Below are 12873 nucleotides of genomic sequence, written 5' to 3' on the forward strand. Positions count from 1 at the left end.
CTGTACGGAGCTTCCGGTTCTCGTTGGTTTCCAAGGCAACACTTCCGGCGCGGCTGAGACAAGAAGCAGAAGCCGTCACATTGTCAGAGGATGGCGAGAACGGGAGACCGAGCCGGGAGGGTGAGGAGCGGGGACCGGAGGAGACTGAGGGGGACCGGGGACCAGAGGAGACTGAGGGGGACCGGCGACCGGAGGAGACTGAGGGGGACCGGAGGAGACTGAGGGGGACCGGAGGAGACTGAGGGGGACCGGAGGAGACTGAGGGGGACCGGAGGAGACTGAGGGGGACCGGAGGAGACTGAGGGGGACCGGAGGAGACTGAGGGGGACCGGAGGAGACTGAGGGGGACCGGGGACCGGAGGAGACTGAGGGGGACCGGGGACCGGAGGAGACTGAGAGGGGCCGGCAGGGTGAGGACCGGGGACCGGAGGAGACTGAGGGGGGCCGGCAGGGTGAGGACCGGAGGAGACTGAGGGGGACCGGGGACCGGAGGAGACTGAGGGGGGCCGGCAGGGTGAGGACCGGAGGAGACTGAGGGGGGCCGGCAGGGTGAGGACCGGAGGAGACTGAGGGGGGCCGGCAGGGTGAGGACCGGAGGAGACTGAGGGGGGCCGGCAGGGTGAGGACCGGAGGAGACTGAGGGGGGCCGGCAGGGTGAGGACCGGAGGAGACTGAGGGGGGCCGGCAGGGTGAGGACCGGAGGAGACTGAGGGGGGCCGGCAGGGTGAGGACCGGAGGAGACTGAGGGGGGCCGGCAGGGTGAGGACCGGAGGAGACTGAGGGGGGCCGGCAGGGTGAGGACCGGAGGAGACTGAGGGGGGCCGGCAGGGTGAGGACCGGAGGAGACTGAGGGGGGCCGGCAGGGTGAGGACCGGAGGAGACTGAGGGGGGCCGGCAGGGTGAGGACCGGAGGAGACTGAGGGGGGCCGGCAGGGTGAGGACCGGAGGAGACTGAGGGGGGCCGGCAGGGTGAGGACCGGAGGAGACTGAGGGGGGCCGGCAGGGTGAGGACCGGAGGAGACTGAGGGGGGCCGGCAGGGTGAGGACCGGAGGAGACTGAGGGGGGCCGGCAGGGTGAGGACCGGAGGAGACTGAGGGGGGCCGGCAGGGTGAGGACCGGAGGAGACTGAGGGGGGCCGGCAGGGTGAGGACCGGAGGAGACTGAGGGGGGCCGGCAGGGTGAGGACCGGAGGAGACTGAGGGGGGCCGGCAGGGTGAGGACCGGAGGAGACTGAGGGGGGCCGGCAGGGGGAGGACCGGAGGAGACTGAGGGGGGCCGGCAGGGGGAGGACCGGAGGAGACTGAGGGGGGCCGGCAGGGGGAGGACCGGAGGAGACTGAGGGGGGCCGGCAGGGGGAGGACCGGAGGAGACTGAGGGGGGCCGGCAGGGGGAGGACCGGAGGAGACTGAGGGGGGCCGGCAGGGGGAGGACCGGAGGAGACTGAGGGGGGCCGGCAGGGGGAGGACCGGAGGAGACTGAGGGGGGCCGGCAGGGGGAGGACCGGAGGAGACTGAGGGGGGCCGGCAGGGGGAGGACCGGAGGAGACTGAGGGGGGCCGGCAGGGGGAGGACCGGAGGAGACTGAGGGGGGCCGGCAGGGGGAGGACCGGAGGAGACTGAGGGGGGCCGGCAGGGGGAGGACCGGAGGAGACTGAGGGGGGCCGGCAGGGGGAGGACCGGAGGAGACTGAGGGGGGCCGGCAGGGGGAGGACCGGAGGAGACTGAGGGGGGCCGGCAGGGGGAGGACCGGAGGAGACTGAGGGGGGCCGGCAGGGGGAGGACCGGAGGAGACTGAGGGGGGCCGGCAGGGGGAGGACCGGAGGAGACTGAGGGGGGCCGGCAGGGGGAGGACCGGAGGAGACTGAGGGGGGCCGGCAGGGGGAGGACCGGAGGAGACTGAGGGGGGCCGGCAGGGGGAGGACCGGAGGAGACTGAGGGGGGCCGGCAGGGGGAGGACCGGAGGAGACTGAGGGGGGCCGGCAGGGGGAGGACCGGAGGAGACTGAGGGGGGCCGGCAGGGGGAGGACCGGAGGAGACTGAGGGGGGCCGGCAGGGGGAGGACCGGAGGAGACTGAGGGGGGCCGGCAGGGGGAGGACCGGAGGAGACTGAGGGGGGCCGGCAGGGGGAGGACCGGAGGAGACTGAGGGGGGCCGGCAGGGGGAGGACCGGAGGAGACTGAGGGGGGCCGGCAGGGGGAGGACCGGAGGAGACTGAGGGGGGCCGGCAGGGGGAGGACCGGAGGAGACTGAGGGGGGCCGGCAGGGGGAGGACCGGAGGAGACTGAGGGGGGCCGGCAGGGGGAGGACCGGAGGAGACTGAGGGGGGCCGGCAGGGGGAGGACCGGAGGAGACTGAGGGGGGCCGGCAGGGGGAGGACCGGAGGAGACTGAGGGGGGCCGGCAGGGGGAGGACCGGAGGAGACTGAGGGGGGCCGGCAGGGGGAGGACCGGAGGAGACTGAGGGGGGCCGGCAGGGGGAGGACCGGAGGAGACTGAGGGGGGCCGGCAGGGGGAGGACCGGAGGAGACTGAGGGGGGCCGGCAGGGGGAGGACCGGAGGAGACTGAGGGGGGCCGGCAGGGGGAGGACCGGAGGAGACTGAGGGGGGCCGGCAGGGGGAGGAGCGGGGACAGGAGGAGACTGAGGGGGGCCGGCAGGGGGAGGAGCGGGGACAGGAGGAGACTGAGGGGGGGCCGGCAGGGTGAGGACAGGAGGAGACTGAGGGGGGCCGGGAGGGTGAGGAGCTGGGACAGGAGGGCCGGGAGGCTGAGGAACGGGGACCGGAGGAGACTGAGGGGGGCCGGCAGGGTGAGGAGCGGAGGGTGCGGGGTGCAGGTGTGTTTATGACTTGGGTGATGAGGATTATGGTGATAACTTGGATTTTGGGTTCTGAGTATTAATGTTCAGTCTCTGCTTCCAGGTCCTCTCCTCTGGTCGTCTGCCTCTGCCCCTGCGACCTGTAACCTTTAAGAAGAGGTGAGTGGGGCGCAGGCTCGGGCCCCTCTTTGCTGCACACGTCTCTTCCTTTCTGGGGTGCAGGCTCGGGCCCCTCTTTGCTGCACTCGTCTCTTCCTGTCTGGGGCTCGGGCCCCGCTCTGCTGCACACGTCTCTTGCTGTCTGGGGTGCAGGCTCGGGCCCCTCTTTGCTGCACACGTCTCTTCCTTTCTGGGGTGCAGGCTCGGGCCCCTCTTTGCTGCACTCGTCTCTTCCTGTCTGGGGCTCGGGCCCCTCTTTGCTGCACACGTCTCTTCCTTTCTGGGGTGCAGGCTCGGGCCCCTCTTTGCTGCACTCGTCTCTTCCTGTCTGGGGCTCGGGCCCCGCTCTGCTGCACACGTCTCTTGCTGTCTGGGGTGCAGGCTCGGGCCCCTCTTTGAGGCACACGTCTCTTCCTTTCTGGGGTGCAGGCTCGGGCCCCTCTCTGCTGCACACGTCTCTTCCTTTTTGGGGTGCAGGCTCGGGCCCCTCTTTGCTGCACACGTCTCTTCCTGTCTGGGGCGCAGGCTCGGGCCCCTCTCTGCTGCACACGTCTCTTCCGTTCTGGGGCGCAGGCTTGGGCCCCTCTCTGCTGCACACGTCTCTTCCTGTCTGGGGCTCGGGCCCCTCTTTGCTGCACACGTCTCTTCCTTTCTGGGGTGCAGGCTCGGGCCCCCCTTTGCTGCACTCGTCTCTTCCTGTCTGGGGCTCGGGCCCCGCTCTGCTGCACACGTCTCTTGCTGTCTGGGGTGCAGGCTCGGGCCCCTCTTTGAGGCACACGTCTCTTCCTTTCTGGGGTGCAGGCTCGGGCCCCTCTCTGCTGCACACGTCTCTTCCTTTCTGGGGTGCAGGCTCGGGCCCCTCTCTTCTGCACACGTCTCTTCCTTTCTGGGGTGCAGGCTCGGGCCCCGCTCTGCTGCACACGTCTCTTCTTTTCTGGGGCGCAGGCTCGGGCTCCTCTTTGCTGCACACATCTCTTGCTGTCGGGTGCAGGCTCGGGCCTCTCTTTGCTGCACACGTCTCTTCCTTTCTGGGGTGCAGGCTCGGGCCCCTCTTTGCTGCACACGTCTCTTCCTTTCTGGGGCGCAGGCTCGGGCCCCTCTTTGCTGCACACGTCTCTTTCTTTCTGGGGTGCAGGTTCGGGCCTCTCTTTGCTGCACACGTCTCTTCCTTTCTGGGGTGCAGGCTCGCGCCTCTCTTTGCTGCACACGTCTGTTGTCGGTTTCTTGTTTGTTAACCTTAGACCTTTGTTTCTTGTTGTAGGTGGGCAGTTCGGAAATCCTCCACCACGTCTGTAGATTCGGGGTACTCTCTTTGCTCTACTGACTCAGAAGACCAGGTAGGAGCCTTCAGTTGGGGGTGGCACTCGCCGCTGTGTGCGATACTGAGGGGGGGATGTGTCCTGCGCTGATGGAGCGGTTGTCAGTACCAGGGGGGGCACCAGTCACGTCCTCACCCGCTCATCACTCTTCTTTATAAACCTCTCCAGGTCTCTCATATTTTGTTTATTAAGTAGCAGAAATCTTCCAGGTACATGGTAATGACAAGTGTCCGCACGCTTACAGAGCTGTGATTGGACTCGATGTTGGTGGAGCACGTGGTCCACACACCTGGGGGGTAAAAACACCTAAACATACACGTACCAGAAGCACCACAGGGACCGCTCCACCATAGGCTCAAACCTACAGACACTTATCAGAATTGGGTACCAGTCCCTAATATCCTTATCATAGAACCGCAGAACATAAGCAGCTCATACAGCGATCACATGGGAGCTGTAATGTCAGGGGGGGGAGGACGTCCAGGCCTCTCATATGTGAAGACGTCTTCTATTCTATTCTCCCAATTTTCAGAGTCAATTTTCAGAGTCAAAAGGCCTCTTCAGATCTCTCCAAGGCTTTGCTTCCATCCATTTCTGGGGCTTCTTGAAGTGTTTGGGGTCATTGTCCTGCTGGAGACCCCTGACCTAGGACTATATCCGGCTTTCTGACCCTGGGCTTTACATAGCCACCCAGAATCCTCTAGTATCTTCAGATTTCCTGATGTCTCGTACACAGGGCCCCCAGTGCTAGAGGCAGCAAAAAAACCCCAAACCTCTGTCCTCCACCATATGTGCCTGTAGGCGCTGTGATCTTTACTTTGTAGACCTCATTCCATTTTCGGTAAACAGTAGAATGATGACTTTATCAAAAAGCTCTGTCTTGGTCTCATCTGTCCACAAGACGCTTTCCCAGAAGGATTTTTGTTCCTCATGTACATTGTGGCTTTTTTTTTCTGTCTCGGTGTCAGCAGTGGGGTCCTCCGGGGTCTCCTCCATGGTGTTTCATGTCATTCAGATATGGACGGATATTTCTCGCTGACACTGATGCCCCTGAGCTACAGGACAGCCTGCATTTCTGCCTTCAGCCTGCAATGGCTAGAAGGTTGGAGGAGTGTTTAAACTAGGAATGGGGGGTGAGGGTATTCACTTTATAGAAGGGGAATGTAGTGCAGATAGTGACCAGGGCACAAGTAATGAAATTGGGGGTGGTACGGGGGGAAGGGTTAGGACAGTTAATACAGTAAGCAGGAATACAGGTACAGAGTCATACGTAACGTGCATGTACACTAATGCCTGAAGCCTCACAAATAAGGTGGAGGAATTAGAATATTGTTGGAAGAAAATGATGATATAGTGGGGATATCAGAGACATGGCTGGATGAGAGCTATGACTGGGCTGTTAATTTACAGGGTTATAGCCTATTCAGGAATGACCGTACAAATAAGCGAGGGGGAGGGGTGTGTCTATATGTAACATCATCCTTACAACCCATCCTGCGTGACAACATATGTGAGGGTACTGAGAATGTAGAGTCCCTATGGGTGGAGATAAGGGGGGGAGAATGAATAATAAAATACTGATAGGGGTGTGTTATAAGACGCCGAATATTATGGAAGAGGTAGAGAATCTCCTCATAAAGCAAATTGATAAAGCAGTGAGTCTCGGAGAGGTAATTATTATGGGGGACTTTAACTATCCTGATATACATTGGGGAACAGAAACTTGCAGTTCCAGCAAAGGAAATAGATTTTTGATAACAATGAAAGATAATTACCTGTCACAAATGGTACAGGACCCCACAAGAGGGGGAGCACTACTAGACCTTGTACTAACCAATAGGCCAGACCGCATATCAAATATACAAGTTGGGGGTTACTTGGGGAATAGTGATCACAAAATAATAAGTTTTCATGTATTCTTTAGTAAGATGTATAGTAGAGGGGCTACAAGGACACTAAACTTCAGGAAAGCAAATTTTAAACGGTTGAGAGATGATCTTAGTGCAATAAACTGGGATGATGTACTAAGTAATAAAAGTACACAAAGCAAATGGGAGACTTTTTTATGAGCATCCTGAATAGGGCTTGTGCAGAAAATATACCCTATGGGAACAAACATGCTAGAAATAGGAGGAAACCCCTATGGCTAAATAGAGCTGTAAGGGAAGCAATAAAAGAAAAACAGAAAGCCTTAAAAGAATTAAAGAGGGTAGGTAGTGATGAGGCATTATATAATTATAGAAAATTAAATAAAATATGTAAAAAGCAAATTAAGTTAGCTAAGTTTGAGACAGAGAGACTCATTGCGAGAGAAAGTAAAAATAATCCTAAAATATTCTTTAACTACATAAACAGTAAAAAACTGAAAAGCGATAGTGTTGGCCCCCTTTAAAAATAGTCTTGGTGAAATGGTGGAAGGGGATGAGGGTAAAGCCAACCTGCTGAATGACTTTTTTTTCTACGGTTTTTATACAAGAAAATGCCATGGCAGATGACATGACCAGTGATACCATAAATTCACCCTTGAATATTACCTGCTTAACCCAGCAGGAAGTACGCCGCCGCCTCGAAATCACTAAGGGTGACAAATCTCCGGGCCCGGATGGCTACACCCCAGAGTACTACAGGAATTGAGTTCTGTGATAGATAGACCATTATTTTTAATCTTCTCAGATTCCTTAATAACAGGGTCAGTACCGCAGGACTGGCGCATAGCAAATGTGGTGCCAATATTCAAAAAGGGGACAAAAACTGAGCCGGGAAATTATAGGCCGGTAAGTTTAACCTCTACGGTTGGTAAAATCCTTGAGGGTTTCTTGAGAGATGCTATACTGGAGTATCTCAAGAAAAATAACCTTATGACAGAGATCAACATGGGTTTATGAGGGATCGATCCTGTCAAACTGATCAGCTTCTATGAAGAGGTAAGTTCAAGCCTGGAGCAGGGAAATGCAGTGGATGTTGTGTATATGGACTTTTCAAAAGCTTTTGATACGGTGCCACACAAAAGGCTGGTACATAAAATGAGAATAATGGGGATAGGGGAAAATATGTGTAACTGGGTTAAAAACTGGCTCAGTGATAGGAAACAAAGGGTGGTTATTAATGGTACGTACTCGGACTGGGTCTCAGTTCATAGTGGGGTGCCACAGGGGTCAGTATTGGGCCCGCTTCTTTTCAACATATTTATAAATGACCTTGTTGGGGGCATGCGGAGTAGAATTTCAATATTTGCAGATGATACTAAACTCTGCAGGGTAATCAATACAGAGGAGGATAATTTTATATTACAGGGAGATTTATGTAAATTGGAGGATTGGGCTGAGAAGTGGCAATTGAAGTTTAATGTAGATAAATGTAAGGTCATGCACTTGGGTAGAGGAAATAACATTTATGATTATGTACTTAATTGTAGAACACTGGGTAAAACAGACACAGAAAAAGACTTGGGTGTATGGGGGGATGGTAAACTTCACTTTAGTGGACAGTGTCAGGCAGCTGCTGCCAGGGCTAATAAAATAATGGGATGTATTAAAAGAGGTAGAAGTGTTCATGAAAAAAATATAGTTCTACCTCTGTACAAGTCACTAGTGCGACCGCACTTATATACTGTGTACAATTCTGCTCACCGATATATAAGAAGGACATAGCTGAACTGGAGAGGGTGCAGAGAAGACCACCAAGATTATTAGAGGAATGGGGGGGCTGCAACACCAAGACAGGAAAAACGAAGGCTTAGGGGGGATCTAATCACAATGTATAAATATATGAGGGGACAGTACAGAGACCTTTCCAAAGATCTTTTTACACCTAGGCCTGCGACTGGAACACGGGGGCATCCGCTACGTCTTGAGGAAAGAAGGTTTAATCATAATCACAGACGAGGATTCTTTACTGTACGAGCAGTGAGACTATGGAACTCTCTGCCGCATGATGTTGTAATGAGGGATTCACTACTAACATTAAGCAGAGCCTGGACGCCTTTCCTGAAAAATGTAATATTACCAGTTATGTATATTAGATTTTATGACAGGGTATTGATCCAGGGAACTAGTCTGATTGCCGGATGTGGACGAAGGAAGGACATTTTTCCCCATTGGAGCTTGTTTGCCACATTGGGGTTTTTTTTGCCTTCCTCTGGATCAACATGTTAGGCTACGGGGTGAACTAGATGGACTTAGAGTCTCCCTTCAACCTTAAAAACTATGATACTATGATTTCTCTGGATCCTGATTGGGGCTTATCCACCATCCAGATTATCCTGTGTTACAACCTCTTACTAGTTTTTCTCTGCAGTCCAGGGAGATTAGCCGATGGGTTGTTTTTTGTTCTCCAGTCCTCAGTTCTCTTCTCTTTCTGTTCTCCATGCTTGGTGCGGCACACACAGACGCACAATACAAAGATTGAGGGAACTTCTCCCTTTTTTTGCCTTGTTTCAGGTGTGATTTTCATATTGCCCGCACTTGTTACTTGCCATCGGTGAGATCGTATAGGCGTCACCTGCTTGAAACAAAGTTGTATACTTAGAATTTTAGAAAGGTGTCAACAATTGTGTCCCGTCCATCTGTGGGGCTTCCTGTGAGGTTATGTCCAATTTGCTGCAGGTTCAGTATCCTCTAATAGCGACTGAATCCCCATTATCCACCTGATGGGAGCGGACGCTGCAGGGGGTCTCAGGTGTTGATTGTTTCTGTTGCAGGTTCTGGTCATTAATCGCGGGCTGGACCGATGTGCTGCACTGCTACATGACCTGTTACAGTGTGACGTGAAAGGTACGGGGTCGCCCGGGGTCTGGGGGGGACGTGGCCGCAGTTCTGCATTCACTGCATGTCTCCTATCCTGGGCACGCAGAGAGCCAGCTGAAGCCTCACACCGTGCCTTGTACCAAAGGGAACGTCAGATCCTCCACCATGAAAGCGAAGAAGACTGCGGTGAGAAAACAGGCGACGGCCGCTCACGTCCACAAGGAGAGGGGTGAGTGACACCAGCATGGGTATAGAATGAGGGGTAGAGGCGTCGCCCTAATGTGGCACCACAGGTGGGAAATCCCTATGTGTCCATGCTTGTCTGGGGTATAGGATGAGGGGTACAGAGGCGTCACCCTAACGTGGCACCACCGGTGGGCGATCCCTATATGTCCATGCTCGTCCGGGGTATAGGATGAGGGGTAGAGGTGTCACCCTAATGTGGCACCACCGGTGGGAAATCCCCATGTGTCCATGCTTGTCCGGGGTATAGGATGAGGTGGACAAAGGCATCGCCCTAACGTGGCACCACCGGCGGGCGATCTCTGCGGCCTGTGTCATGTCTGCGGCCTGTGTCATCTCTGCGGCCATGCACGTCCGGGGTATAGGATGAGGTGTACATAGGCATCACCCTAACATGGCACCAGCGGCGGGCGATCTCTGTGCGGCCTGTGTCGTCTCTGCGCGGCCTGTGTCGTCTCTGCGCGGCCATGTTCGTCCTGGTTATCAGGGCTTCTGACGCCTCATTAATGGTTGTCCTTTTTCAGGCCCTCTCAGGACTGCGGCCCCTGCGCTGTGTAATGCTGCTGCACAGCGACGCCGTGTGACTTCTCCGCCTTTGATTGTGCCGCCATATGATCTGGATCATGTGACTACACAGATGCAGCGGTTAATCGGCGTGTCCGCTCCAGGTACTTCCCAGAATTCCCCGCTGACACACACGGTGGATATGCTACGTTTAACCCCTTCTCTTGTGCCGTCCCCAGGTCCGGAGGCTTCGGCTCGGTATAACTGTCGGCTCCCGACATCTACGCCAGCCCGGTCCCCCCAGCGTCCTGCAGCCCCCCGGGTGGGTGACGTGTTTAGTGTCTTCTTTGTCTTTTGCCTCCAGAATTCTGAATGTTTCTGTGATTGAATGTTGTAGATAAGATATTGTTGCTCTTACCTTGTAGATGTGCGGTAATCCAGGTCTCTGCCAGACCGCACCACCAGGGGGCATCGCTCACTTTCCATCCTCCATGCCTGGGTCATCGGCTTTCTCGGTGGCGGGCAATACAGAAGCACCTGCACTTCAGAATGCCATGATGCTCCCCGGCCAGCAAGCAGCGCATCGTGTGCCGGAGAGCTACAAGAGTGTGATCAGGGACGCAGATCTGCTGCAGTGTGTGGCCGCGCACCTAGCTCAGCTACAACAGACTGACATCCCCCTGCAGAACAAGGCTGCAGCATATACCGGGGAGTCTGACTGTGAGCGAGGGGGACCCCCGACACAGAGCGATGATGACGACGCTGCTGGTGCAGCCCCTGTGCGTGCGGTCGGCTGCCAAACAAGCCTTAGTAAACATCAGACCCCCGAGAAGACAGAGAAGAAAATACAGACGGTGAAATGTCTACTGGGGGATATCAAGTCCTTGGTGGCGGATCGCGGTACGTGTGACTATTGGGGGTGTTCATGTCACTGGGGCCGAATGGTGAAGGCAGCAGTTGTGGGGCCCGTAGATTGCAACCACCAAAACTGTCCATGTGAACCCAGACGCCGCAAGGCGCCAAATCAGAGGGGCGCAGTCCAGAAAAGGGGAAACTTAATTGGGCTCGTGCAAAGCTCCTAAGAGGTCTTCAGTATCAGGGCGAAGCCGGGACTCCACCAATCTGATACCCATTAACCCTTCCTGGTAATGTGGCTGTGCGCTCAGAGGGGTGGGACGCTTCACATGATCTCTGGCTGGTCATTTGCTGCACGTTTTGCCGGTGATGGTTGTAGATGTGGCGATTCCCTGGTTACAGTCGTTGGTAATTGAGTGTCCTAATGATGCACTTTGTATCCTGGTCTGTGCCCCCTGCAGGTGACGAGGAGGCGAAACGTCTGGTTACGCAGTTGGAGAACCGCGTTTCGCTGCTGCCCGCTGCTGTAAGCGACATCAATGTTCATGCGGAGATCGCCCTGGCGCTGCAGCCTCTGCGGAGTGAGAATGCACAGCTGCGCAGGTAACGCATCTGCTGCGCAGGTAACTCGTCTGCGGCGTGTCGTCCATGATGGCGCTATTAATGTGTATCGCACAGAGGGGAGGTTTTTAGGCCTTGGCTGCACCCCTGACTTTACCTCCCCACATTATTGTGTGTCACACCATGGACCCCGATCTCGGGGCGAGAGCTCCATTTCTCATACAGACGTGACATTTACTGACCGCCGCAGAATAAGGCTCCTTCAGACTAATGGGGTTGTGGCTGCTGCCGTCCATGGGCACCGGGCGACTCGCTGAGCCATGATCCCAGGAATGACTCTCCACCATCAGTCCACATTGCCGCTTGCACCCGGCGGTGCGCTCCGCACACGGCTCCTCCTAATTGTCGGCCTCTCCGGCACCAGTTGTGGATGAAGCTGCCGTCTGCCATGAGACGTCTCCTGAGCCGCCATCTTCATCTGAACGATCCCGCCGGGTTCATGTTACATTCAGCGGGGTCTGTAAATTATGGCTTTTGTCACTTTCCATCTCTCTCTAACAACTGTACTGAGCGAGCAAGAATCGGAGAAATGGCCGAAATTACATTTACTGAATAATAGAATAGACGCCGCTCCTCTGCGGCATCCGAGCAACATGGCAGCACAGCTCTTCACCTCCAGTGCAGAAATCATAAGGCTGAAGGTTTGGGTGGCCATGATATAACGCTTCTGTCTGTCCTCATTGTTTCCAGGAGATTGCGAATCCTCAACCAACAGCTCAGAGACCGGGAGAGAGGGGCCAGGACGGAGGAGTGCAGCTCTGAAGGTGAATTACTGAAGGGGGTAGTATAGAGAAAGGGGTTTCTGGGGTAAAAAAAAAAAAAAATCCCCAAATGTTAAGATTAGATTTAAAGGAGCCTTCTGACCTGATTCATGTCTTGGCAGATTGTAACGGGTGACACCTTTCCTTTTTAAATTAAAAAAAAAAAAAAGTTACACCCCAACTTTCCCTACCGAGGCGCTTGCCTGGTCCCCCGCTGCGTCCCTACCGAGGCGCTTGCCTGGTCCCCCGCTGCGTCCCTACCGAGGCGCTTGCCTGGTCCCCCGCTGCATCCCTACCGAGGCGCTTGCCTGGTCCCCCGCTGCGTCCCGACGAGGCGCTTGCCTGGTCCCCCGCTGCGTCCCGACGAGACGCTTGCCTGGTCCCGCCCGTACTCTTGTTTCCCGCTGGCGCGTTTCTTACTGTGGAGATCCTGCCCGTGCCTGCTGTGCTCACATGTCTCCCTGGCATCATACAGGCAGAAAGTAGAGGCCAGCAGGAAACCAGGCCACTTGCATCTGTCTGTAAAATGGGGGTCCCACTACCGTGTCCCCCTGAGTGACTGGCCTGGATTATAGAAGCAGCCGAGCGTTGTACAAGCCGCGAGAAATGGAAATGTTCTTGATTCTGTAAGATTAGAGCCAGTGATTGAGCAGCGGAGCTGCTGTTATCTGCACAGTAAGACGCCATGATGTCTGCGCTCCCACTCCTGGTTACAGGCTCACACATAGATGGGGTAACATCAGGTGGTCTTTTTTTTTTTGTAACGCAGAGGGGGCAGGCCTTAACTATTGACAGCGGTAACCCGCCTACTATTTACAAATCCTGCCGATGCCCCCCCCCCCCCCCCCTGA

General features: G+C 56.1%; 1 protein-coding gene across 4 annotated transcripts in view; it reads left to right on the top strand.

The window, feature by feature from the left end:
• The window catches only part of CCDC14 (coiled-coil domain containing 14), a 323631-nt gene that overhangs the window by 307901 nt on the left and 2857 nt on the right, over window positions 1-12873 (top strand). Inside the window, exons 1-10 of one of the 4 annotated variants that reach the window (XM_075317003.1) lie at window positions 34-120; window positions 2919-2974; window positions 4236-4311; window positions 8993-9065; window positions 9145-9267; window positions 9806-9949; window positions 10025-10107; window positions 10211-10685; window positions 11102-11243; window positions 11952-12025. In XM_075317003.1, the coding sequence (XP_075173118.1) occupies window positions 91-120; window positions 2919-2974; window positions 4236-4311; window positions 8993-9065; window positions 9145-9267; window positions 9806-9949; window positions 10025-10107; window positions 10211-10685; window positions 11102-11243; window positions 11952-12025 (1276 nt within the window). In that variant the 5' untranslated portion in view covers window positions 34-90. Of the gene's footprint in view, window positions 1-33; window positions 121-2918; window positions 2975-4235; window positions 4312-8992; window positions 9066-9144; window positions 9268-9805; window positions 10108-10210; window positions 10686-11101; window positions 11244-11951; window positions 12026-12873 lie in introns of those variants that run through there. The other 3 variants (XM_075317002.1, XM_075317004.1, XM_075317005.1) reach the window with 3 other exon arrangements.

Source organism: Anomaloglossus baeobatrachus, chromosome 7 (genome assembly GCF_048569485.1).
Source record: "Anomaloglossus baeobatrachus isolate aAnoBae1 chromosome 7, aAnoBae1.hap1, whole genome shotgun sequence".
Classification (NCBI taxonomy): Eukaryota; Metazoa; Chordata; class Amphibia; order Anura; family Aromobatidae; genus Anomaloglossus; species Anomaloglossus baeobatrachus.